Raw genomic sequence first — 27,304 nt, forward strand, 5'->3', positions numbered from 1 at the left:
ATTAACCTCTGAAATGTGTTGAAAAGAAATTCCTTTCTCATTCGTTATAGGTAAAAATGTGAAGATTCCCAAAATACAATCCTTTGACACGAAGCTGTCCATCTTAACAGAACCGTTTCCTTCCCGCTCTCAAAAAATAAACAAGCCGCAGGCAACCACGCGAAAGAAACAGCATTTGTTTTGTTTTATTTCATAACAAACTTGCAATGTTCCAATGATCAGACATTACATATTCACAGAGAGATAGGAATGAATGCTTATCGCGAAATTGGGTCACCAAAACGAACATAGGCGGTGCCGGTGTGGAAAGGAAGGCCGGCTTGGATATGTGGCATACCGGCTTTGGAGTAAAGCTATAAAACCTGTCCCAGAGGCTCTCGCAAGCATTATTTGTATTTTGTGCAGCGAAAAGGAAGTTATCGAGGTAACGGTCTTAAACAAACTTCAGCATCATGAATCAGGTGAGTTTGTTTTCTAATGGTAACATTTCCTGCCTTAAGGTATTGTTTTGGCGATCTTGTAAATTCCGTAATTACTTAGTTACTTAGAGCGCGGTTTTTGAATCTGAAGGAACGTGATATAATACTTATTTCGGCAGTTTTTATTGATACAATCTGCTTCAGTCCGTCGTACTATTGTTTACACATTTGTTGGATTTTGTTAAAGTTGTAAAGAAGTGTATAATTACATTCCGTCTTGGAAGATATGCTTCGAAATTGAGTGAGGTTACCAAACTTCGTCATAAGGCAATATGATATTACTTGTTACTTGGAATATATAGTTACTTATTTGGAATATTTGTTGTATTTCATTTGCTTTGATGCTACCTTTAATGTCATTCTTCTTGCAGCTGATTGCACATACAGTAAGACCCCGCTTAACGCTGTTTCGTTTCGCGCTGTTTCGGTTTAGCGCTCTTTTATTTCAACCCGGGGATTCTCCGAAATTGTGCGCAGCGCTAGGTTTCCAAATAACATATCCGAAACAGTGTAGTTGTGTTTCTTGCTTGGTGGACGCATTTTTATCATTTGAAACATTTGTTGACATTATTGTAAGTTTAAATTTGTATAATACTATAACGATTAATACAGTGACAAATATTATGATCTTTAGTTTTTATCATGGGTGATAATAAAAAACAAGAAAAGAAAGCAACCAGAAAAAGCATTTCACTGGAAACTCAAATGCAAGTGATTAGAAGATTAGATTCTGGTGAACGTCAATCTCAAATTAGCGCTGCATTGATTTTGGCAACTTCAACAATAAGGACAATTCTTAAGAATAAAGAAAAAAATACTGTCATCGGCAACTGTAACTACGTCAAGCTCTGCAACTAGAATTACCCGTTCTAGAAATAACATTATAGAGGAAATGGAAAAACGACTGTCTATATGGATTGACGACGAAATTGAACGCAATATGCCATTAAGCCAATCTATCATAATGCCTTCTTAACAAAAAGACAGAAAATTGGAAACCCAGAATAGACTGAATGATCTGACTGAGAATTTTATTTGTTTTTAAAAGTATATGCGTTTATATTGTTGTTATTTTTGTAAGAAATAAATGTTTGATTTTATTTTTATTAAAAAAAAAATTATTAAATTTAATGCCTAACCATTTTTTATCCGTCTTCCCCTAACCCCATTATTTACATGTTAAGATAGCCTCGCTTAGCGCTGTTTCGCATTACGCTCTACTTCGATGGAACGTATCCCCCGCGTTAAGCGGGGTCTTACTGTACTGTAGAATTCCAAACATTGAAATTGAATGAGACCGTATATTAAGAAGATCCGGATAATTTGTTTCCCCTTTTTTCAGCGCAAATATGTTTTTATAATTCTGAAAGCATGAGAGTTTTACATTTTCGACTAATTCAAATACTGCTAATTTGTGAATTACTACTAATTTGTGAGTGAACTATTTGAATTATTGAAACATAATTGTGCAGTTAAAACTATTGCAGTGAAGGTTAAAAAATATTTTTTATCTTAAGGACCAAGGATCACACATAGCAGTTAACGCGATGCTCATCAAAATACAGAAATAATTGACTGCAAATTATTAAACAAATGTCCCTTGCATGGAGATTTAATTATCTGAATGTTATGAGGTTTGTTTAACATCATTTTAATAAAAGATAACTTTTAGAGCTTTTCCAGTCTCAATAAATAAGCAAGTGAGGAGTACACAGTTACTTTGTCGGGGGCTATTTTTTCGCAGATAGAAAAGTGAAAAACTTGTGCTCCCGCCCGGATTCGAACCTACTCGACAGCTGAATGGGTTAACCACCTGCATAGTAACAGCTCGCAGAGGAAACTGCAATATTTCCTTGCAGATTTTATTAATGTTTACTAATTGTACATTTGTTGAATATTACAGCTCAATTTACATATCACATACAATTAAATTCATAATTTAAAAGCTTCTTAAAATTATGAATTTTTTTATTATTGTAGTCTTTTTAAAATATTTAATAAAAATTAAAATTTTATATTATAAATTTATTAATAAATTAATTTTATTAATTTTATATTATAAAAAAATTTATATTATAAATTTATTAATATTATTTAAATAAATTTAAATAAAAATTATGCAATTTTTTTATTATTGTAGTCTTCTTAAAATATTTATCTTAAAATTGTAGAGTCATTAAGTTACTTTTAAGCAGGAGATGAGAAAAATGTCTAGTGCCCTTGCCGGGATTCGAACTTCGGACCTCCCGAATACGCGTCGTGTATGCTTCCAGTTACACCACGAAGGCATGCGGAAAGGAGGGAGAAAATACCACACATACTCTCCCTTTTAAAGGGTAACTGGGAATGAGGAGACCTCCATTGCCAAATCTTGGTGGTGATAAATTATCAACAATCACCTTTTAATTTTATAATTTCATATTATAAAAAGTTCGGCAGCCACTTATAGAGTCATTAGGTTATATATTATAAAAAGTTCGGCAGCCACTTATAGAGTCATTAGGTTATATATTATAAAAAGTTCGGCAGCCACTTATAGAGTCATTAGGTTATTTTGAAGCAGGAGACGTGAAAATGTGCAATGCCCTCGAGTATGCTTCCAATTACATCACTAACGCATTTGGAAAGGGAGGAAAAAATACCTTATAAAGTAATTAAAAGCTTATAAAATAAACTGAAAAGGAGTTTAATTTATGCAATTTAGAAAACAAAAGAAATGATCCGAAATGTTAGAGTTATACTGTATGTTAATCTTACAATTCTTACATCCTTTGTGATGTTCATAATGACTGATAATATATATTCGAAACTGACGGATTTTAACGCCTTAAATAAATCTCAAAATGGGATTCCTAATTACCTGTCATCAGTTTCACTGTAATATTTAATTTGTGAGCTGTTTTACACTTTGTATGATTTCTTACCTAAGTTACATACCTAAGTCTTCTCATTTTAGGTGCAGTTCTGATTTCTTACCTAAGTCTTCTCAGTTTAGGTACAGTTCTGAAGATAATTTCACTGTTTTGCTATAAGATTTCTGTCGCAGCTTGATAGTTTGCTTATGAAAGAACCTTATTTCATTTACTTCAACGTTTTTTATATTTTAATTCATAACTTACGATTTCTGCGTTATTAAAATGTTTTTTTGAAGGGGAAACAATTTATATATAAATTTGTTACATCGAAGTATAATTTCTTTAAAGGTGCTTATAAGGGAATTTTAATGAAAACACCCTTCTGAAATGGCCAGTTCTGAGTCTTGCCAAGTTTTTGAAAGTAATTCTGGTGGCGTTCAGTTCGCATAGCTGAAGTCTCGGATTTCTTAATTTTGGCTTAGCAGCAGAATCTTGTCAGTAAATGATGTGGGATGATGAGATTCTTCATTTAGTTGTCTCGCTCCTTTGGTCAAGGCAGGTGGTCTATTAACATTATTGGACGCACTAACAGACAAGATGGGAGAAGTTAATATTTGCATTTTTCTACTTAATATAATGTGCAAATTAATTGGAACAAAATGAGTTTTTTCTAAAATTTATGTACGTACTTTCATATACTCTGATAATAATAAAATTAATGGGAACTATGACCTTATTTATCAAAAATGACCTCTAGATTTGCTTAGGCATTGGCTTTACTGGTATTGTGAATATTTTTACTTCTTTATCATGGAACCACACTTTTATATCATTCTTAATCATGCGCTGTTTTGTCGTACAATCCATTTTGATAAGATGTTCCTGTAGAATTGCACTATAAGTTTTTGATCGGATTTAAGTCTGATGAATTTTGAAATTCCAGGCCAATCTAGTGCAATAATTTATTTCATAAAATGTGTGTGTGTGATTATGGCAAAGCCTCGAGGGCTATCTGCCTAAGGGGAGGGATGCCTTCGTGGAGGACTTTCTAAGGGAAACTGGCTCGTATACACGTTACACATGGGGAAAACCACGAAAACGCCCATGCAGCCAGCCCGTTCGCGGGATTCGAACCTCGGACCGAGCTACCAGTGTTCAGCTACTATACCGCTCGGCTGCTGGTGGGCATTTCATAAAATGAACTTTCTGACAGATTTCAATGTGTGGCATGAAACCATTCATGTTGAAATGTCACTGCAAAGGTTTTGCATAATTGCGCAATCCTACATTTAAAAATTTCTGTATATATACTTCAATAAATTCATCATTACATGAATAGGAACTAGGCTTCCAGATTCATCTGCTGTGAAAAAAACCCCAAACATTTGTTTTTGAGGGTATTTTACGGTTTGTTGAATATGCTGAGATTTTCTAGATTCACTCTTGCTTTGTCTAACAATCTTACATTTGTAACCATGCACAAAAGACCGAGTGTTCATCGCTGAATGAAGATTTGTATTTTTGGGGCCCACAATTATCGCTTTTGCTGTATTTGGAATGACAAAAGTTTTTATTAGTTATCTTTCTCGCCTTTGAACCAGCAGTGAGAAATCTATGCCCAACATTTGACGTATGAATATTAACACCAATAGACAATAAGTATTTTATGATCTTTGCTAGTTTTTGGTGAATTAACCCTGTAGCCGGCAAGGCCGTATATATACGGCCTAGAATACTTTTGTTATGCCTGTTAGAACGTATATATACGTGTATCTTGAAATGCGTGCAAAACCTTAAGGCAGTATATTAAAAGTGATCCAGATTTGGGAATTGTTTTCCTTTTACGTTTGCCCTTGCGTTCCGGAGAAAATGATCCAGTATTATTACCTCCCCTCAGAATTAGAGAAACGCTCTATTTTTCAACACCAACCACGGAAGCAATATTTCTTACACTCATTAGATGTGTGAATATTTAGTGCAATAATCTGTCCTCTTTCTAAGCGTTATATTAACTTTTAATACATTAAAATAAACGAATCCAAAACATATTTAAAAAATACGCAAAAGTAACTTCAAAAACCAGTTTAAAATAGTGCAGCAATCCTAATTTATGGTCTAAATAGTTCTAAGTAGTTCAAAGAAGACGTGTCACACGACATTAAGACAGATAAAGCTTTTTTGAGGGACCTGCTGGCAGTGAGTTACCTTTGCACCACGAAGGCATGCCGAAAGGAGGAAGTAAATACATTATAAGTTTATGACCACTAAATACTTTAATTGTTAACGCTAATCACAGTATGCTACTTTCATATCTCCTGCGTGATACTCGTAATCACAGTATGTTACTCTTGATCACAGGTATGTTACTTACCTGCGTTTGGAAGTTATTTGAGTAACTTTATTAGCTAGTCTATACACAATGCGGAAAAAAATAAGTAGAAGTCTTCGCTCTGTAATCGTTCATTAGATTTGCTTTAATCGTTTTAATAATGTGTCTAGCGTCTTAGACTTCAGTTGCGTGACACATTAAATACTACTTTTTAAAATTCCCAGCACGTTTCCGATCGAGTTGTTGATCGATGCGTAACAACGATCTCATTCATGGATCGTAAAGTGTTTTCGTTTTCTTTTGTTTCTCTCATATGTTTTCGGAGGATTATACGTGATTGACAACTACCTGACACATAATCGTCCAATGATACAGGAAGTGATTAGTAATGTGTCCCATCGTTGTTGTTGCATTCTGTGAACAGTTTACGACTTACTAGTTAAGTGAAGCGGAACTAATAATGGATTATCTCAATACGTTTTGCGAATTTTTATTTGTCAATACATGTGTTTTTACTCTTGAGAATAAAAGGTAAAATTATCATAAGAAGTTTATTTCACTTTTTTTTGTTGTGAAGAAGTTTTCACAACATATGTACGTATCTACGTACGTATCTCGCATAACTCAAAAACGAGTAGCCTCAGAACGTTGAAATTTTGTATATAGGAGTGCTATGACATGTAGATGTGTACCTCGCATTTTGGTTCCAATTGGCCTCGCCAAACGTATATAAATATATTTATATATATATCCACTCTGTTACCCGGCTCAGTGATCCCAGTTTCTTTACTCTTATATGTTTGTAAATTGTACATTTTTTGCTTTAAAAATGATTGAATTATGTTGTTTATATCTTCCAGTTAAGTTTTTTATGCCTTTAGTAAATCTGTATGCAATATTTTTAGAATTATCAACAATTTTAAAGTTGTTTAAGTGCCGCTAAGCATTTCTATATGGCGGCTATTAATTGTTTACATTTGAAACAGCAGACTAGTGGATTTGTTGCCAATCTAGAGAAACTTAGCTTCGCAAAAACAAAGATAAGGCCTTCATTTATTATTGCCAATTAAATCATGCTTAATCCTTTCTGGAATGTTTTCGAGGAAATAAGTGTTTAAGATTTACTTCGTAATTTTTAATATAGATATTTTTAGTTTTTATGTATTTTTGCCTTGTCGCGAAGTGAGAACCGAATTAATTGAATGAGAAATACTCAATCGTCTGTGAAAAACTGTTTCTTTTTTGTTTTGTTTGCTTAATTTCTGTTATACATCGTTCTAGCTTTATTATAGTATTTGAATAGAACATGTGGCAACGATTAGATAATTCTATTCTCTAAATGATATAAATTTTGCGCATTATGAGTTATAATATGAACGAAATATAATACTGTTAAGTGAATCTAGCGCCAGAGTGTCGCTATGGTAAACAAATACTAGAGTGAATTTTAAAGAATGCATTTATTCTATTGTGGTTTATGCGCTGTCGGCGAAGTAGATTTAATTCAATCCAATAAGTTTAAATGAAATGCAAGAAAACTGCGTATAATTTAATATTCCGTACAAGGAAGTCATGTGGTGTAAACATCAGATTTTTTTTTCCCTGGTAAATGATGTTGGCAACAAGAGCCTAACCTCTAAGGAGTACATAATATATTTTTTTTCTAGTTCTTAGAAACATCGCTCATCTTCAAGAACAAATTCGGAGAAGAATAAAAATACTGAAATAGAAGGGTTATATTTTTCAGTTGCTGTAACTGAAATAAACAAAAAGTTATATCAAAGTAGCTATTAAAAATATGTATTACTAAAACAAAAAAACAAAAAAAAAAAAAAAAAAAAATCTGATATATTTCAGATTTTACATTACGCCCAAAGGGGCGTTTTTTTAACGTTTACTGTGTTAGCTTTATTTATTAAATATCATGTTCTTCGCACTTAAACGATACAATTCAATTCAACAGCAATATCACAAAATAATTTTAAAATAAGCATACGTTTAAAATTTTCGATACATAGTCTCGTGCGCTGGAGATAATTTTTTTTTTCTGTACAACGTTGCCATTGCTCGCTTTTAAATCCTTTGAGTTTGTTAATCAAAACTTCGTTAATGTGTTACAAAATATGAAATCGATAATAAAACAAATTCCAACTTCCAAGTTGGGGGTTTCCAGATGCCCACATTCGGAAGAGAGTTATGTTATTCAAAATTGGATAGCTCTAGGTACCGCTGTTTTATCACAATGCGAGAAACATGCATACATTTATGCAGATTTTTTATTATTTAATTATTATAATACAGGGCTGTAATACTTGGTGGGAACAGTTTGAAAAGTGAAACAACGCAGAAAGTGAATCGACGCAAAATGCAAAAGGAAATTAATAACCCTGAGCTTACGCTCGTTTGGGATAAAAATTTGCATTTAACCTAATTAATAATATTTTCAGTTTATTTCTATTCGTTATACATCTTTGCACTGTAGATAATTCCTACAAACTGCACATACATAGTACAAACATGAATGTTCTTTCATGAAATGAATAGAGTAAATATATGCTGAAGAAAATGTAAAATAATAATAATAATATAAAGTGTCGCTAAAAATTCATTATATCCATATTGATAGAAGTACAGTGTTAGAAAACCTGCAAGGCAAAATAAGTTTTAGAGATCTAAATTTGTTAATGTTTCCTTTTCTTTAATCATAAGAATATATATGCACTTTTTTCGAATTAAAAAAGAAAATCACTTAAATCATTTTAATTTTGTCAATTATTTACAATTAAAAATTTTAGGATTCCTGCAAGTATCAAAGATAAAATATACTGAGCTGATCAGATAAGGTAAACTTAAAGTGAATAATCTTTAGACAGTTTTTAATTGTGCATCAAAGGGAATGCAAAGTATTATTTATTTGGATAAAATCTTTAGTTACCTAATTATTTAAAAAAATTGAATTTTGAATTTTTTCTATAAATCCCGATAAATTTTACCCCATTCCTACTTTGATAATTTGACTTTCGATCCAACTATTAAACGTTTGGTGTTTTGGGGCATTCAGTCGCTGGGGAGCTTTGTAAGGTTTTTCTCCCTTTCCTTGTAAGGTTTCTTATTAGCATGCCTTCGTGGTGTAGTGGTCAGCACGCTCGACGCGTATTCGAAAGATCCATAGTTCGAATCCCTGCAAAAGCATTGCTTATTTTTCGTCGCTCCTGCTTCGAAATACCCTAATGTCTCTACAGTGGCGCCCGAACTAAAAAAGGTGGTGGATGATAACTCTCCACCACCATGATTTGGCTACTGCGTCCCCTAATCCCCAGTCACCCTTTAAAAGAGGGTAGTATATAAGGTATTTATCCCGCCTTCTTAGTAAGCTTTCGTAGTATAGTGGTCAGCACGCTCGACACGTATTCGAGAGGTCCGAGTCTCTGCAAGGGCATTGCTCATTTTCCGTCGCTCCTGCTTCTAAATAACTTAATCTTTCTACAGCTTCGCGGATGATATGGTAAATGTTTAAAAGGGGGAGGGGACTTAAGAACAGTCTTCTGCACATAAAAATTCGAAATTTAATTTTTTAAATTTTCATTCAAAAAACAAGGTTTCTTAACATATATGATAAACTCAAGCTCAAATATTTTATACATCTGTTACTTAACATTTTCATAATGAAATTCTTAAAATATAACCCTTTTTTTTTCAACATTGCTTAATAATGTATTTGTAAATATACATTTTGGTATATAGGTTACTTCGTAATTAATTAGCAAATGAAATATTTGGGGGAATTTTTTGATTTACTTGAGTATAACCTCTAGAACTCTAACACTTCTCACCCGGCGTGTGTCCTAGTGAATGAGTTGGCTGCATGTGCATTTTCGCAGTTATGTTTCCATGCAACCTCAACTATTTTCATTTAGAATGTCTTTCTTCTAGGAAGGTCGCTTTCCTATATTTTGTCGGAATTAATTAAACAAAATGTATAAACATATTTTCATTAAGTAAGCTATTAGTATGTTATTAAGAGAAACATTTCTATCAAGGAATTTTAATTAAATAAATAAAAAACAGTTATAACAAATTCTTTACAAATACATTTTACGATTTTTAACAAAATTAGGGTAAAAAATTTAATTATGGCTGTTTTTTTTTCATAAAAATTCAAGAATATTTAAATTCGTGTATAGGGATTTTTCAAAAATATTTAGAAATCGTATTCAATTTTTTTTTGGGGGGGGGCGGGGGAATATTTCTTTGCATAATGCCTGAAAATTTAGCCGCATACTTAAAAATAAACAATACCGGAATATAAGTTATTGTCAAGAGTAATATCGATTAGACGTATTGTTCTATATCAAGTACGCAATCTTTCCACATTAAGTATTATCTCATATACATTTCACAATAGTCCAGTCAGTGGCCAAAGTTATATGATCGCTGAATATTGCTGATTCGACCCGATTTCGCATTTCGACTACTAGTCTTCATGAATATTTTCGTAATTTTTCTTATGTATAACGTGAAGATGAGCCATTTTCCCTTAAGAAGTCTCTAGTGAAAGCATTCTTTTCCTTTACGTGGTCAGTCGTTTTGTAATTTATTATTATAAGCTGCACTGAGTATCTTGCAATAAACCCTCAAAATAAAATAGTTGATTGAATGCATAATAGAGATCTAATAGCCAAGGATAAGTAAGCAGAATGAAAAAGTAAGATTCTTAGCACATGAATCTCAAGTAGTATCTTATTTTCCTTCAATGTTTTCAAATTTGCCTCATGCTCTTTTTGTTTAAACAAGAATTTACAGCTGCATTACATTGCTAATTTGTCCTCTTTTTACTTTTAGCTTTTCATTCTAGTAGCCGTAGTGGCTGCTTTTGCTAATGCCAAAGAAGAACCATTTTCAATAGGCCTTGGCACTCTATCCCCTTCTTACAGGCAGACTGTTGGAAAAGAAAATGTTAAGGTCAATGTGGAACAGAGAGACGACGGCTTTTCTTACAGCGTTGGAGATCCTAGGACAGGTACAAACACTTATCTCAACTTTGGAGGAGCTTCAGCAGGTCAAGCAGTAAACCCAGCTGGTTATGCATCTGGATATGGAGCCTCAGCAGGTCAAGCAATTAACCCAGCCGGCTATGCATCTGGACATGGCGCTTCAGCAGGTCAAGCAATAAACCCAGCTGGCTATGCATCTGGACTTGGCTCAGGATATGGCTCACTAGGTGCTTCTGTCAACCCTGGTGCTTATTCTCAAATGCCATCTATCAGTCCTGGAGGATATGGTGGTTCAGTTTCTTCCCAATATGGCAGCCCTTCTGCTTATGGTGGACTTTCTGGACTCCCTTCCCCTTCTTATGGTAGCAACAGTGGTTTAGCTGGATATGGTGGACCTTCCGGTCAAAGTGGATTGTACAGTGGACCTGCTTCAGTCCAAGGTGGTTACGGATCATCCTCTCCTGTTGGTGCAAGTGGATTTTATGGAAGCAGTAATCTCGAAGCAGCTCGCAAACCTGAAGATAATCCTGCTCCAATAATACCAGCTGGATTCTCTTATCATGGCACTGAAGGACAAGCATTTTTGAGACAAGGAGATTCCCCTAATTTTGTTATATCTGATGACAACAAAGGTGCAAATCTCGGTCCTGCTCAACGAAGCTTTCAAACTCGTGGAGGTCTTCCAGTAGGGGGATATGCCGGACCTCAGCATTCTGGTACCTTCAAAGAGCAAAATGGATATTTTCCTTAAACAGATTTCTTCAACTCTAAATTAAAATTTCTAAGACTCATACTCGATATTTATGGGAGTAGTATTGCTCTAAAACGTGGAGCAAGTGGAAATCTTTCCAAACTAGAGAGCTGGACTGATCACTACCATCAGTTTAGTAATGTGAGTTGTCATTCAAAAATATTGTCAAGCAATCGATCTTTCGAAAACTATCCCTTTCTGAGTTTTGGTGAATACTTAATGTTTTTTTCGACGCTATTTTAAAAAGAAAACCAATTGCTGCTTCTTCGAAACAAAATGAAACATTATCGGTAAAAACAATACTGAAGAATAATTACTTTAGTGCCAGAAATAATCAAATATCAAGCTAAGAATGTCAGAAAAATGTACAAGATAAATGATAATTTTAATATTTGGCTTACATCTTGCAGTATTCTAGCGATATCAATTAACAATACATTACATATAAATTATACGTTTTCGATCGTTTGATAAAAATTATACACATCAGATTTTTTCTTCTCTAATCAGTCAATGCTTTAACATTGACTGTGTCTGCGCCTCAAATTTTTTTCGAAATTGCTGTGTTCGGAAAAAAATTGAGTATTTCATCGTGAGATTAAGGCACTACTCTTTACTGTTTTAAGTTTATCCCCATAATGCATTTTTGATGAAAACTAAATACTCATTGGAAGCATATTCAGGATCATAGTTGCATTTTTCTTAAGCCTATTTTTATTCCTAAGCCTATTATTCCGTTAAGCTTAATTTTTTCTATTTAACAATTTCATCCGAACGCTAAAATGTTTTACCTGTTCAGAGAGTGTAGAACATGCGCTGTGAAAAAGAGAACATGAGAAATGCAACAAGTTTAGGTTTTCTTTTTTCTTAGAAACACATTTCAATTTAAACATATTGAAGATTTTGTTTTTCAGTTTGAGCATAGAATTTATCGAAGAAGATTAAGTAGAACAACGTTCAAAAATGATAATTTTAGTCATGCTTACCCTACGTGCTGGCGCATGGGATTTTATTTATTTGTATATTCATTTCAATATAAAATTATCTGAAACGTATTCAGATTTGAATTCTGTTAAGTATAAGATCGAATGTTGACTCTATTTTTGACGCTGTAAAAAAGCACAAAATCAAGCACAGAGAACTGTGAATGAATGAAATTTATATGAGCACAATTATGTGATCTTTGTGATTTCAACTGTCAATAACTACATGTGATCATTGTGTTCCAGAAGCATTTTAATATTTATTTAATTTATTCTTCTGCAAATGCTACAAAGAAACTGTGAGATACAGTGTTTTTAATAAAACTATTATGTTGAATTCTTGTTGTACTTTACCTTTTTTAACACTGAGCGTTAAGGGAATGATTTATTCCAAATCAATACTAATGTTTTATCAATGCATTAATATACTAAGGCAACAAAACATATATATGTGTGTGTGTGTGTATGTGTGTAAAATTTAAGAATATTTAAGTAATAAATATTTTTAATGTCGAGCAAAACACTACAAAATTTAATCAAGAAGGAAATAAAATATGCATAATTAATATCAATAAAACTAAGAGGAAGGAACAAATTAAAATTAGTTTGATACCCCAAAATCTCAAAAAACAGTATCAAAATAAAAGTAAATTAATACAAAAATAAAAAATGTAATAATTAAATATTAAATCTGAATAGTAAAAACAATTGAAAATTTCTTGGTCTTTGTTTACTAATGTTTTATCAATGCATTTATATACTAAGGAAACAAAACATATATGTGTGTGTGTGTGTGTGTAAAATTTAAGAATATTTAAGTAATAAATATTTTTAATGTCGAGCAAAATACTACAAAATTTAATCAAGAAGGAAATAAAATATGCATAATTAATATCCATAAAACTAAGAGGAAAGAACAAATTAAAATTAGTTTGATACCCCAAAATCTCAAAAAACAGTATCAAAATAAAAGTAAATAAATACAAAAATAAAAAAATGTAATAATTAAATATTAAATCTGAATAATAAAAACAATTGAAAATTTCTTGGTCTTTGTTAAGGAGCATCCAAAAGAATTATCATTAAAGTAAAGTTTCTGAATTTTATATGGATGAATTACAAAAGAATAACCCAAAATTCTTTTTTTAATTTAAAATAAAAAATAATAAAATCTGAAAGCTTTCAGATTTTATATTGCGCCCAAAGGGGCGTTTTTTTAAACATTTTGTGTGTTACCTTTACTTATTAAATATCATGTTCTTCACAATTAAATCACATAAAATTTAATTCAACTAGCAATATCAAATCATATTTAAAAATAGCTTAGCTTTAGAATTTCTGATAGACAGCGCTCTCGCGCACTGGAGATAAAAACGTTATTTTCCATACAGCGTTGCCACTGCTCGCTTTGAAATCATTGAATTTGTTAATAAAAAATTCGTTTTTACATAAGTTTTACAAAATGTAAAATAGATAATAAAACCAATTTGGAATTCGGTTGGAGGATTATGCGAGAAACATACATACATTCAGGCAGACTCTTCATTCTTTAATTTTTTTAAATATAATACAGGGCGATAATATTTGGTGGCAACAACTGGAATAGTGAAACAACGCGAAGCGTGACGTTTCAAAACTAGTAGCCCTTCTGGACTACCACCCCTTTGGGCTAATAATTACATGATAACATAAACATACAGTTTTTTTTAAAGGGAACTTTTAAGAAATTACCAAATGCGATCATCAAAATATAACCGGCTCGAAGTGACATCAATGTATATAATATATAAATAATAGTAATAATAATATTCATAATAGGAAAAAAAATAAGAAGTAAAAATTCTGAAAAAATAGAAGGAATATACTATTTTAATTTTAAAAATAGTAACTTTGAATACCAAAGAGGCAAAATTACAATTAACTAAGAAAACATCAGTTGGAAAAAACAAACTTATAGAAAACGCAAAATATCCTAAGCTTTGTGGAAATCCAGCCCACCAGCAACCGAGTGGTAAAATCGCTGAAGAGTGGTAATAGTTCCGACTTGCGTTCGATTTCAGGCGAAAGAGCTGGCTGCATAGACACTTTCGTGGATTTCCCCACGTGTAACGTATATACGAGCCAGTTTCCCTTAGAAAGTTCTCCTTAAAGGCGTCCCTCCCCTTAGGCAGATAGCCCTCGACTGCTTTGCCATAATCTACCAAAATAAACTTCGTGGAATTAAAAAAAAAAATACACAAAAGTGAAAAATCAAATACAACTTAAATTTCCGGAAGTTAATTTAAATTTAGATTTCAGAAGGGAAATGAAGGAAAAGCAAATCAAAAATTGGGCAGCGAAATATGTTGCCAATTTCCGGCAAAACCGAAATGCTGTTGAAACTCGAGTAAAATTCAAACGTTAAAATGCAATCTATAAAATTGAAAATGCAAAATTAAATTTCAAAGTAAATGGAAATAACTAAAAAAGAAATTGTCCGAATTCCATGTCCTGGAATTTTGGAAAAGTGGTACTAAATAAGGAATAATAAAAATACATTTTTCGTAAAGTAGGAAATCAAAATAATCGTGTAAAGGAAAGTAAAAAACAATGAAATGAGAATAAAACTTTATCTCCTGAGCTTTCAAACTTGAATTTAAACAAGAATATGTATCTATCATTTCTAAGTGTACAAAAAGTGTACTAAGTTAGAAAACAAAAGTTTAGTATTTGTATTGCTGGGGAGGTATAATTTGAGATGTGGGAAACGCTGCTTTAGTAAAAATGAAAGCAGTACTTTTTTATTAAGAAAATAAAAGCGGTGTAATTTTTAATTTCAAAATTGTGGCAGATTAAAAGAAAAATAAAAAAAAATGGTGTTAAAACTGCTTAAAATTAAGGGGACTCATACACCTTAAAACCCATAAGATCTTCGAATATGTGACTGTTGCAAGAATTGGGATAACTTATTTATTTTAAAAGCAATTACTTCCAACGTTTTACAGCTGACTACATAATATAGCTGCTTTCTGAAATACTAATCAGAAAGTTTGTGTTGCCACAAATATTTTTATAATTTAATCCGCTTTGTGACAAAAGTTTTCCTCGTGTTCCCACCTTGCGCGCGCAGTTTAAAACTTTCTGTTGCATAATTTAATTCCATATTTAATATATAGCTTTTATAACATTTGGAAATGACTGTGAAACGAAAACTCTAAGAACTGCATGTTAAATTTTTATTTTATTTTTAGTTGAGTTTATGAAATGTATTTTATTAAAAAAATCTGTAATGTTTTCGTGCACAAAATTGTTTAATATTAAAATATTCATCAGATTTTTGGTTCAGTTAGAAAATAGTGCCCATATAAAGAATTCCACCAAATTTCAAGTATGTACCATTAGCCATTTTTAAAATATGTGCGCAAGGTGGAAACATGATGAAAAATTTTGTCACAAAGCGGATTAAATTACAAAAATATCTGTGGCAGCAGAAACTTTCTAGTTACTAGTTTCCAAAGCAGTTGTATATTATGTAATCAGCTGTAAAAAATTAAAAGTAACTGCTTTTAAAATAAATAAAATATCCCAATTCTTGCAACAGTAACGTATTCGAAGATCATAAGGGGTTTAAGATGCATGAGCCCCCTTAATTGACAGAGGAAGTAGGAGGCTCTAGTTAGGTTTAATAAAAATGTGTAAACTTTGACAGGGAAATTAGGAGAAAAATTTCTTGATTTTTATCCTACTTCTTCTGTTAATTAGTACGTTAGAATATTTAGCCCTGAGAATACTTTCAGAAATTCTATCCCTTAATACATTTTAATAAAATTAAAGTTTTATTTCACAGAAATTCACTTTCTAAATTTTCAAATCAAATCGCTGTAAATACGTTCATCAAAGTGTTAATTTCAAAATACAGAAGCACCCTGACTCTTGATGAAAGGTATTTGGAGGTAAAAACCGATCAGTTGATGTACAGTTTAGAAGCTAGTAATATATTGAAAATTAGTTCAGTCTTAGTAAATAGTATACTTGTGACCTGTCTGCAACTATGTGGTATGAAATAAAATTAAAGATTTTCATTCATGATACCGTTTCTGAAAGCAAGAGCCGAAGGATCATATATGGTGGAGTCTCATTCATCTGTTTTGCACTTTGATATGCCATTCTTAGACTTCGTTATTTTTTTGGGGTTTAAGCAACACAGTCTTGGTGTCCGAAACAGTTGATTATTGAGCAGTATAGAATAAGGAATTATTGCATTTATCTGTGCAATTTATAAATATCTAAGTATCGTTTATTCTTTAATCACTTCACCAGCCTATGAAATCCAGTATTTGCTTCCTTTTTTCCTCCAAAGAAAAATATTTTGCATCTGAAACTGGCATTAGAAATATTTTTCCCAACCCTTTCTCCAGTTGTCAAGAACTTATTTAGGAAACTGCCTACTCGTCTCCCTACCCAAGATAATTTTTTTTTTTTTGTTTCCTAGTTTCTTCTCTGAAAATTAACAAAAACAGTTCCCTGAAATCATGCATTTGTATGAGAAGTAGTTCCATTGCAATACCATCTGAAGGAAGTCGAAAGTAAAGTTCTAATAAACCGGATTTGTAAGTGAATTCACCTTTCGTGCGATCTTGATATAAATCCGCTTTGGTGTGGGGAAATCATGACCCTCAATCACCCCTTTTTTTTCGCTGGGGGGCTTTATTTTAGCATTCTTGGGGGGTTGGAAAATGACAATTGTCTCGGAAGTAGGCCTAATTTAACCCCAGTGAGTGGATCTGGCCGAGGAGTCTAAAGTAATAAGTCTAATATCACAAAAGGGAAACCAAGAAAATGTCAGCAACATGACTTATCATGGCCGCCATATAGCATACGATTAAGACTATGAAAGATATCGTTAAATAAAATTACACTGACTTTTAGAGCAAATATCAGTGTCGGCAGGTTCAGAAAAGGATTTTTAGTCATAATTTATACAAAATACTGTTAAAACTTCCACTGATTTCCAGGTTTTACCATGTATACATTTGTTTTACAGCTACCATTTATACATTTTCATGCACCAAAATTTTATTAAATTTGAAACAGTTATTTGGAATCCTTTTGATTTTCTGTACACTAAAGTAGAAAATCGTAAGTTATGTGTTTGATGAGAAAGGCACATTTATGTGAGTTAAACCATTTTCAACCGAATTAAAGAAAATGAAAAGATAATGAATGCTTATTTAGAAGTATACAAAAAAAATCATACTTCATAAAAGAAAGTTTTAATATTTCAGTAAATAGTAATTTAAAACCAACGCTTCTTATTCTGCCTCCATTTGTAGAAATGGTAGTTTCAAACCAATTTAAAATACTGTTTGTTCTAAAGAAATAAGTATTATCAAGAAATCTGCATTTGCTATTTTAACATGCGCCGTCGTGGATCAAATTAGTATAAAGCCAACATTTTATTATTTTGTCCATATTAACTGTCCTCCCCCCTAAATTTCATTAATAACATCTGATATAATTTCCATTGTATGAGGAGAGACGTTTTAGTTTAGTTTTTAGTTTTTATAATTTCCATTGTATGAGGAGAGACGTTTAGAGGAGAGACGTTAGACGTTTTATAAGGGCGTTAATCCAGAAGGGCAATTAATTTTGTTTCGGTATTTTGAGTCGGAAACTTTAAAAGTCTAAATCTGTCTTCAAATTGTTGCCACCGAATACTATCGCCCTGTATTATATTTAGAGAAATTAAATAATTAAGAATCTGCATAAATGTATGTATGCTTCTCGTAAAAAGCGTAAAAAAGCTTAACAAACCGTTTTGGGCGACAATTAAAATCTGAAACCTTTCAGAATTTTTTTAATTTCTTCCATTTTTTTTTTCTATAGGTTGGTTGCCATTATTAAATTCTGAAAAGGATATTTCTTTATGCATAATTATAAAACGTTCGTTTGATTTTTATTCTGAGCTTTTATAATCCAGCTACGGTCAAGAAACGGCAATGAGCAAGTTGTAATTTACATGTTATTTTCTTTTCGTAAGGCACATATTTGCTTCAAAAGAAAGAAAACCATTATGGCATTCAATAGTTTAAATACATTTAATCCGTCGAACCAGAAAGATGCATTAAATAACACCGAAATGACGCAATTTTTATTTCAGACACATTTAATTCTTTCAAGAATGGGTATGCTACAAATGAAAAAAGTTTTTCTATAGTTCTACTGTACATAATAAGCAATAAAACAAACTGGAAATGAAATTGTGAGACATATCTCCGAAGCGTATGAGAACCTTGCAACACATCGGTGATTTTGTAACACTGCTTAACGAAACTATAAAGCTAACTGAAATTTAAATTTTTAAAACTCGTATCAGACTAATTACATGCAAAGTTTCTTCATAGTTTTAATCTATTTTATAAGTTATGTGTTCTAGTTTTATCCTTTTTGAAATATTATTGATATCACGAATTTCAAACATTGCCTAAATTCTTAAGTTGTAATATCAAATGCTATTTTGTCCTTGAGAGAAGATTATGGTAATCCGAAAAGATAATCCTGATTCATTGTATTGCAAGAAAAAGAAGGTTTTAACAGACAAAAATGTAAATTTAAATTATGCACATTTATAAACTTTGACTTGGGGATTATTATACGGAGTGTCCCTGATTCATTCACCGGACAAAGAATTGTTTTAAATAATACAGAATTAGAGGGAAGGAAAAAAAAGCTGACTGAATTTTATTTATTTAACATTAAAAAATATATATACTAATACATTTCAAAAAGATCACCATTAGTTCGCTCGTGAGAATATCAAGATTTCCCTCCAGATGTTATTAAGCATAACCACAATAGCTCAGAGAATAAAATCAGCTAAATCAAATATGCAGAAAATTTGGCTAGGTTTTCAAGCCATCGAGATTATTTTGAAGTTTTGCAGTTCGAGATAAGCATAGCCGAGCGGAATAAATCCTCAAATTGCAGGTCCTCACACCGTGCGTTCGGGCCTCAACCCTGCTCACTCTCGTTTTAGACAAAAATGGATCTTCTTTTCTACTACAATTTTCGCCAAAAGATGGCGCCACGTTTACTTCTCTTCTACAGACTCTTCACTAGGTGCAAAAGTGTACACTCTGCACTAGGTTTTGCACCTTACTGGATTCAACTCATCATTAAAGATACCCTATTTATAACATATTGGTAAAGCCCGCACTAGGCAGATTGTCTCTTAATTGCGTTACGACATAATCATAGACATAGCTGTTGCTGAGATGATTCGATTTTTTAATTCTTCGATGCTGCGAATCTCTTCAGCGTAAACTCGGTTCTTCAGGTATCCCCAGAAAAAGAGGACGTGTGGTGTGACGTCCGGAAAAAGAAGGGGGCATGAAATTGGACCACTTCCCTACCAATCCAGCGAGCTGAAAATGTTTCATCAAAATATCACGCATGTGTTGTAGCCTATCGACATGGGTCCCATACTATTTTAAAATAGTTGTCTTTCTTCTATCTCAGCCCCCCATATCGTACCTGAAGAATATTAAAAGACAAAGCCACTCAAAAATAGCAACTGGAGATGGGCTCTGAAGACGCATGAAGGACGCATGAGTTATATCCAAAGGTGAGGACGGACCGCCTGCAGAACATAGCCGTGTTTACCAATTTTGTAACGGGGCACGGTCCGTACCCCACATATTACAACCGCCACGGCATTTCGAATACGGCAAATGCATATGCGGGGAAGAGGTCTTCCCAGATCATTATGTGTTTACATGTCCTGCAACAACAAATCACCATCTACCGCAACCCTCAACCAATATGACAGCTTTCAAAAGTTTCCTAACAAGAAACAGAACGGCCACAAGTAAGATTTGTAAAGTCACCAAATTCATCACAGCGTACGGCCAAGACATTTGTCAGCCGCACTAGAAAAGTCTCAACAGATTTACCCATACCAGCATTGTATATTATTGCATGCTCATTATATCTGCAATTAGCTTTTACAATCATCTATCATCTGTATTAAGTGAACTGTGCTTAGTTACTTCTATTCAAAGTGCAACCGCTTGCCCTTCGTGCTAAGTGAAATGCGCATTAAATTTTAAGTGCTGTGTCATCCTGTATATATTTTGCATATATCTTCTGTATCTTGTATGTATCATCTTATATATATCTTAAGTATTAAGTATTATGACTTAAGTAGTAAGTATTGCGCATTATATTTTAAGCGTTGTGTCATCCTGCATGTATCACCTGTATCCTGAGTCTTTCATCCTGCATATAACTTAGGTATTAAGTACAAAGTATCAGTATGTTCAGTATCAAGCGTTGCGTATTATATTTTCAGCACAGTGTCATCCTGTATATATCTTCTGTATCTTGTATATATCATCTTGTATATATCTTAAGTATTAAGCATAAAGTATCATGACTTAAGTATCAAGTGCTGCGCATAATATTTTAAGCACTGTGTCACTCAGTATATATCTCCTGTATCCTGTATGTACCATCCTGCTGTATATATCTTCAGTATTAAATATTATGACATAAGTATAGAGCGTTGCGCATTATATTTTAGGCACTGTGTCATCCTGCATATATTTACCGTATCCTGTATGTATCAGCCTGTACATATCTTCAGTATTAAATATTACATGTACCATCCTGTATATATCTTCAGTATTAAGTATTGAATGTTGCGCATTATATTTTAAACACTGTGTCATCCTGTATTTATCTCCTGTATCCTGTATGCATCATCTTGTATGTATTTTAAGTATTTAGTACTAAGTATCATGACTACATAAATGTTGCGCATTATATTTTAAGCACTGTGTCATTCTGTATGCATCTTCTGTATCCTGCATGTATCATCCTGTACATATTTTAAGTACTAAGTATTAAGCATCATGACTTAAGTGTTGCGCGTTATATTTTAAGTACTATGTCACCCTGCATATATCTCCTGTATCCTGCATGTATCATCCTGTTCATATCTTAAGTATTAAGCATTAAATAATATGACATATGTATTAAGTATTGTGCATCGTATTTTAAGTACTGTGTCATCCCGTACATATCTGCTGTATCCTGTATATATCATCCTGTATATACCTATCGAGTTAAGCATTCAGGAATTATGACTTAAGTATTAAGTATAGCACATTATATTTTACGTACTGTGTCATCCTGTACATACCTCCGCACAACGTACCGTGCACTATGTTCTGCATAATAATGTCTTAAGTATTGCATACTGTATCAAGTATAGTAATTCGTATTGTGTCAGCATATTGTAATAAATTTATAGTTGTACTAATATATTATATCTTAAGTAATGCGTTTTGTAGTAAATATTGTGTAGTGTAATGTGTCATCATATTAAATATATAGTTATATATAATATCTTACGTAATGAATATTGTAGTAAGTAATGCATTAAATATTTATGTACTATGTCCCGCATTATGTACCTAAACCAACTTTAAGTATTTATTCCTGCGATATGTACCACGTCCTAGAGTAATTCTTAGGCATTCAATCCTCCTTTTATGTTATATCCTTTTATGTGTTTATGTTTTTATTTTATGTGTTATCTGTGTGTAAATGGGCGGTGTTCAGTGTGTGTTAAGTGTTTACTTGGTTGAGTTCGTGCATGTATTTGTTTTATTTTTTCCGTTTTTATGTGTTATTCACTTTACTTTATAATGTACTTTGTATGTCACCTCAACCACATATGCAATCCACCAACTTATGTCAAAGAATTGCCCCTGTATGGCCTTGTAAACCTTTCTTAAATCTTAAATAAATTCCCCGTGCGGCCTCGTGCGGCTCCTGGGAGTTGTTGCCTCTGGATAGTGTAGGACGCGGGACCCCCAGATGCCTGTTTACCTCTGTTAAACACCAGGCGTCCCCGTTCTCCATCACCTGTCATCAACAATGCACTAATCAATCTCAGCATAACAAAGTAAACTCCGAATTAATTAAAGACTTAGAGAAAAAGAAGGAACCAATCAATAATTATGAGCACATCCAAACGTTTCTTTTAGAGTTACATCGCTCAATTCCCCATGCATAATATGCAGGTTTTCTTATCTTGAAATCATGCATATATGTCGGTTAATTTCTACTGAAACATGAAATTTTGCTTCGTCACTAAATGCGGTTTTCTGAAGAAATTGATCATCCTTAATGATACAGTCAAGAATATCTACAGAAAATTCCTTACGAACGACTCTATCATTAGATTTGATTTGTTGACAAATCTGCTGCAATTTATATGCAGTCAGTTTCAACCATCCAAAAATAATTTTAGTAAAAATCGACCTGGGAATTCTTGTTTGCAGGGTGGGACGGTGAATGATTTTATTGGGATTATAACACATTTTGAATGGCAGAACATTTTTATTACTGAATTTAGGTCTACTTGCACCACTTTTATGCAAAATATGTTCGGTTTGTTTTCAGCATCTCCTAATTATTGTCCCATTTGCGGAGATTTATTAAATTCATGTCGGAATCTTTTCTGAACTGTTTTCGGAGATTTCGTTTCCCATAGCTAGAAAACGCACATTGCGTTTTTACTGCACGACACCAATTAGTCTGTCAGTAAACTAGTTCCTTGTTGCCATTCCCAAATATTAGAGCAAATGAAATTCCTTGAACTAAATAAATTCAGAGCTTTAATTTTTTTTTTTTTTTGTAAAAAATAAATAAATAAATAATAAAAAATTAACTGTATGCTGTCTTTATCTCGACCCTAGGAACAGAATCCGAATCCAAGCTTAGTTGCAACTAAGTGTTGAGAAAGATTGATGCAATTTCTTGTGCAAAAGAAGGCAATAAAGCATTGAAAAATATTAAGATTGAAATAAAGTACTGAAAAATATTGATCCCTAAACATGTAACTGTAACAGTATCCGGCTTTTTATATGAAACTAATAACCGTATCAGGACTAGTGTTTCTTTTGACTTGCTTTGGAAACATGAATGGTCCTGAATAGGAACAGGGAGCTTACTCAAGCTATGTTCAAGAATGTGTGAAGTAGACAATACAAGCAGGAAGGGTACACGAAACCCTTTATTTTCTATACTTTACAGGAATTTCCGAAACTTCGGAATACAGAGACCAACCACTTGTGGTCTGAACGTAAGAATATAAAAACTACTAACTATTAAAACTAACTTTATTTATTTATTAGTATACAAGTGCCTAGCACTAAGATTGGCCTTTATTTAATGAAAGGTACTTATGTAGTACGCCGAGCTGCTTAAACTACAATAAGTTCGCAAATAACAAGAGGGCTAAACCTCTGGCCTTGAAGGCAACCAGCAACAGAGTGAAAACTCGTAAAACTACAGTGGCAGGCGGCTTGCTTCCAATAACTTCTTCCTCTCTCTTGCTTGGCAAAAAGCCACAACTTAAGTACTTGGCGTTAGCAAGACAATTTGCATAAATAAGTTAAAGCGTTTAATTCTGGCCGGAAGTAGAAAATAAGAAGTGATAGTACAGTTTAAAATAAAATAAACGTTAGTAAAACTTAGGATCCTTACAACCGTATATGCCTTCCAGTAATTTCGAGAAATGGAAGGTACTAGACATTTCTTGGCAATCTGGGAAAAACTATGTAAGCCTTTCAGTTTTTAGTTCAGAGTTAAATCTCGGAGCGAGGTTCGCTCTTCGCATTGCGATCTGTACAACATTCTTAGTAGTTTAAAGAGGTAACTACGGATTGTGCTCTATCATAAAGAGAAGAACTTTGCCATTACTTTTGGGAAAACTCCTAGGACTGTAAAGTGCTTATGGTGTGTGTGTGTGTGTTTGAAATTAAATTTTATCGATTCTGTGTGCATTCAGTCCATGTTTAAGTTTCATATTCCTAGAAAATTTAGTTAGTTTGTTTGGATGTAGACACAATTGTTTCATAAATCTTTAACTTTTCTTAGAATTTACTTACAATTTTACAGCCATATTATATCAATTTTACTTCTGGAACCAGCTTCTCTCAAAGCAATAAAATAATCGAATAATAATGAAGTGTTTGCTTTTAAACGTCTTTTAATCATAATTCTATGCAAATCTGCATTACTCGATCTAGAGGAAAATCTTACCAAATATTTTTTCAACTCATTAAGTGTTTTGACATCTTGTAGATCGTTTATAGAAGTTTTAGATAGGCCGATAAGCACATTTTTAGCCCAAAAGGCGTTAGTCCAGAAGGGCTATTAATTTCGTTTTGCCATTTTGCACTGAAAACTTTAAAAGGTTGTATCACCTTACAAATTGTTGCCACCAAATATTATCACCCTGAGCTATATGTAAAAAAATAACGAAGAATGTACATAAATGTATGTACGTTTCTTGCATTGTGATAAAAGAACAGTACCTAGAGCCATCAAATTTTGAATAACGTAATTCTCCACCCGAATATGGGCATTTGGAATTTCTTTTATTACCTATTTCTCATTTTGTAAAACTTTAACGAATTTTTGATTAACAAACTCAACGATTTCAAAGCGAGAAATGGCAACACTGTACAAATAAAATAAAAATTTAAAAAAAATAAAAATATTTTTTTTTTTTTTTTTTTTATCTCCAGCGCGTGAGACTGTGTATCGGAAATTCTAAACATATGTTCTTTTTAAATTATTTTGTAATATTGATGTTGAATTGAATTTTATGGTTTAACTGCGAAGAACATGATATTTAATTAATAAAGGTAACACACAAAACGTTCAAAAACACCCTTTGGACGTAATACAAAATCTAAAAACTTTTAGATTTTTTTAAATTTTTATTTTAACAGAAAGAGCACAACTTGTGTAACAAAAGAAACTTCAACTCTTTTTTTTTTTTTTTTTTTTTTTTTTAATATAACCTTGTGTAGTTCCATTCTGTTGAAATAATTCTTAAAATGATTATATTAAATTATCAGAAGAACCGTCAAAAGGTTTAAAGGTTTTATATATTCATATAAATAACGAAAAGAAATAATAAATCCACTATTTTCGTTTACCACCGATTACATGAATTTGTGTTATTTATTAAAATCTTTAATGTGCACTTTACCTAGCATTCTTGAGATTAACTGATTTGCTCCGTTAAAGTGCGGATCCAAAGGTTTTCCGCATTTTATCTAGGTATTGCACATTGACGACTTCCCTTATCCTTAAAGTTCAAAAGTTTGTTTCTCTCATTTCCTTTCCCTCTCCTTCCACTTTGCACAATTACCTACTAGGCACTCGCTAATGTGCACATTGCCTACCAACCACTCGTTAAACTGAAAATAAGAACTTTGCTGGATTGACAGCAACGTTTCTGTAAGCTGAAATTAACATAGATGTTATCTATTTATTTTTCGATATATATATATAAAAATTAATACTATAAAAAATCAACAAATTAATTGATAGAATCAATCATCAGTCAATTAAAAAACTATAACACAAAAAATAAAATGGTTTAAAGTATTATTTATTACAACTAAGGAAATAAATTTGCAAAATATATGATAAAATTATGCTCACTTATAAGTGCAATCTAAAGACTAGTGACACTTTGAATTACACAGCAATTGGATTTTGCAATATGCACACCTATTTTGTGGTACATTTAGATTTTCAGTAACATTTGCCGAAACCCTGCGCCATCAGCAATTTAAAAGTGTAATTGGCGGCTGTTTTAAGTGTACAAGAATATTGCTGTTGTTCCAGTAAAGATCTTATTTTCACTTTGTAGTAAGGCCTAGTAGGTAATCTGCAGAGTATCTAGGCAATTTGAGAAAAGAAACATTTTTTCGCACTTTAACGGTTTAACCTAGTTAATCTGCCGATTTGCTAGTTATATATAATTATAAGAATGTTGCTTTATATATGTATAATTCAGTTTTTTTTATAATATTAATATAATTTGTTTCGTATAATATTTCATATTTATTCTGTTCATGCAAGCCTTTTAATAAAGTTTTCATAACTCATCACTATGCTTACAAAATGATTTTCATTTTTCCTAATTACCGTGAAAGCAAAGGCTCAAGAAACTAAAGTTCTCGGGCTCTATAATTCATAGATTGAATTCTACATAATTTTTCATAAAGAGAAATGTATATAAAATATAAGATGATTGCGGAGGTAATCAAAATATTAGTTGCGAAAACATATAACAGATGGCGCCATTTGCTTTGGTAAACCATATTTGCCTTCGTAAAAGAGAAAGATTTTTTAAATCTAACGAAGACTCGATAATTCATCCTTTCTTTAACCACCACTTTCTGTTATCTCTCAGTCACTGATACAATATGATTGGCAGAATGGATTCATCAAAATAAATAAAATTTAAAACAGGTCGTATTGAGCAATAAAATATGATTATCTGGACGTCGTAGTTTGCAGCACGAGATAGGAGAAGGATCCTAGGTAGAATTTTTTTTTTTAAATTTAAATGCTATGAAAGTGGATCTGTTTCTATTGCTCATAGAATGATTGACTTGCAAATTGTTTCATTTTGGAAAAAAAAAAAAAAAAGAAAAGAAAAAAAATTAGGAATGAAATGCTCTTTTCGCGAGCTTCCTTTCTGATCAGCTCTTTTTATCTCAACAATATTCAAGCATCATTATTTAATTTCTAAATTAAAGTTACTAGAAAATGATGGGAATATATTCTTCTGCGGATGCGCTTGATTTCTTTCAATAATTCTAGTGCTATAAACTTAGGCTGATTGTTGGTATAGTCACGCTTATATATGCGCATATACACTGTAACAGTAGCTGCGCAGTTGTGATTTCGGCAGTTTTCATGCACAGTTGGGTAAGAACCATAATGCATACAAAATATATATATATATTGCATGTATTTCATATGCAAAATGTATTGTATGCAATATATTTACATACAAAAGGAACATATTACATACCCATATATTACATGCAATAT

General features: G+C 32.3%; 1 protein-coding gene across 1 annotated transcript; it reads left to right on the forward strand.

The window, feature by feature from the left end:
• Positions 1-303: 303 nt before the first annotated feature.
• LOC118184745 (uncharacterized) lies at positions 304-12,728 on the forward strand. The gene is made up of 2 exons (XM_035354462.2): positions 304-461; positions 10,506-12,728. The coding sequence occupies exons 1-2, from the start codon at positions 453-455 to the stop codon at positions 11,406-11,408; spliced, it is 912 nt and encodes a 303-aa protein (XP_035210353.1). The 5' UTR covers positions 304-452; the 3' UTR covers positions 11,409-12,728.
• Positions 12,729-27,304: the final 14,576 nt, after the last annotated feature.

Source organism: Stegodyphus dumicola, chromosome 9, assembly GCF_044657685.1.
Source record: "Stegodyphus dumicola isolate Sdum_Otavi_A_Nest chromosome 9, ASM4465768v1".
NCBI classification, from domain to species: domain Eukaryota; kingdom Metazoa; phylum Arthropoda; class Arachnida; order Araneae; family Eresidae; genus Stegodyphus; species Stegodyphus dumicola.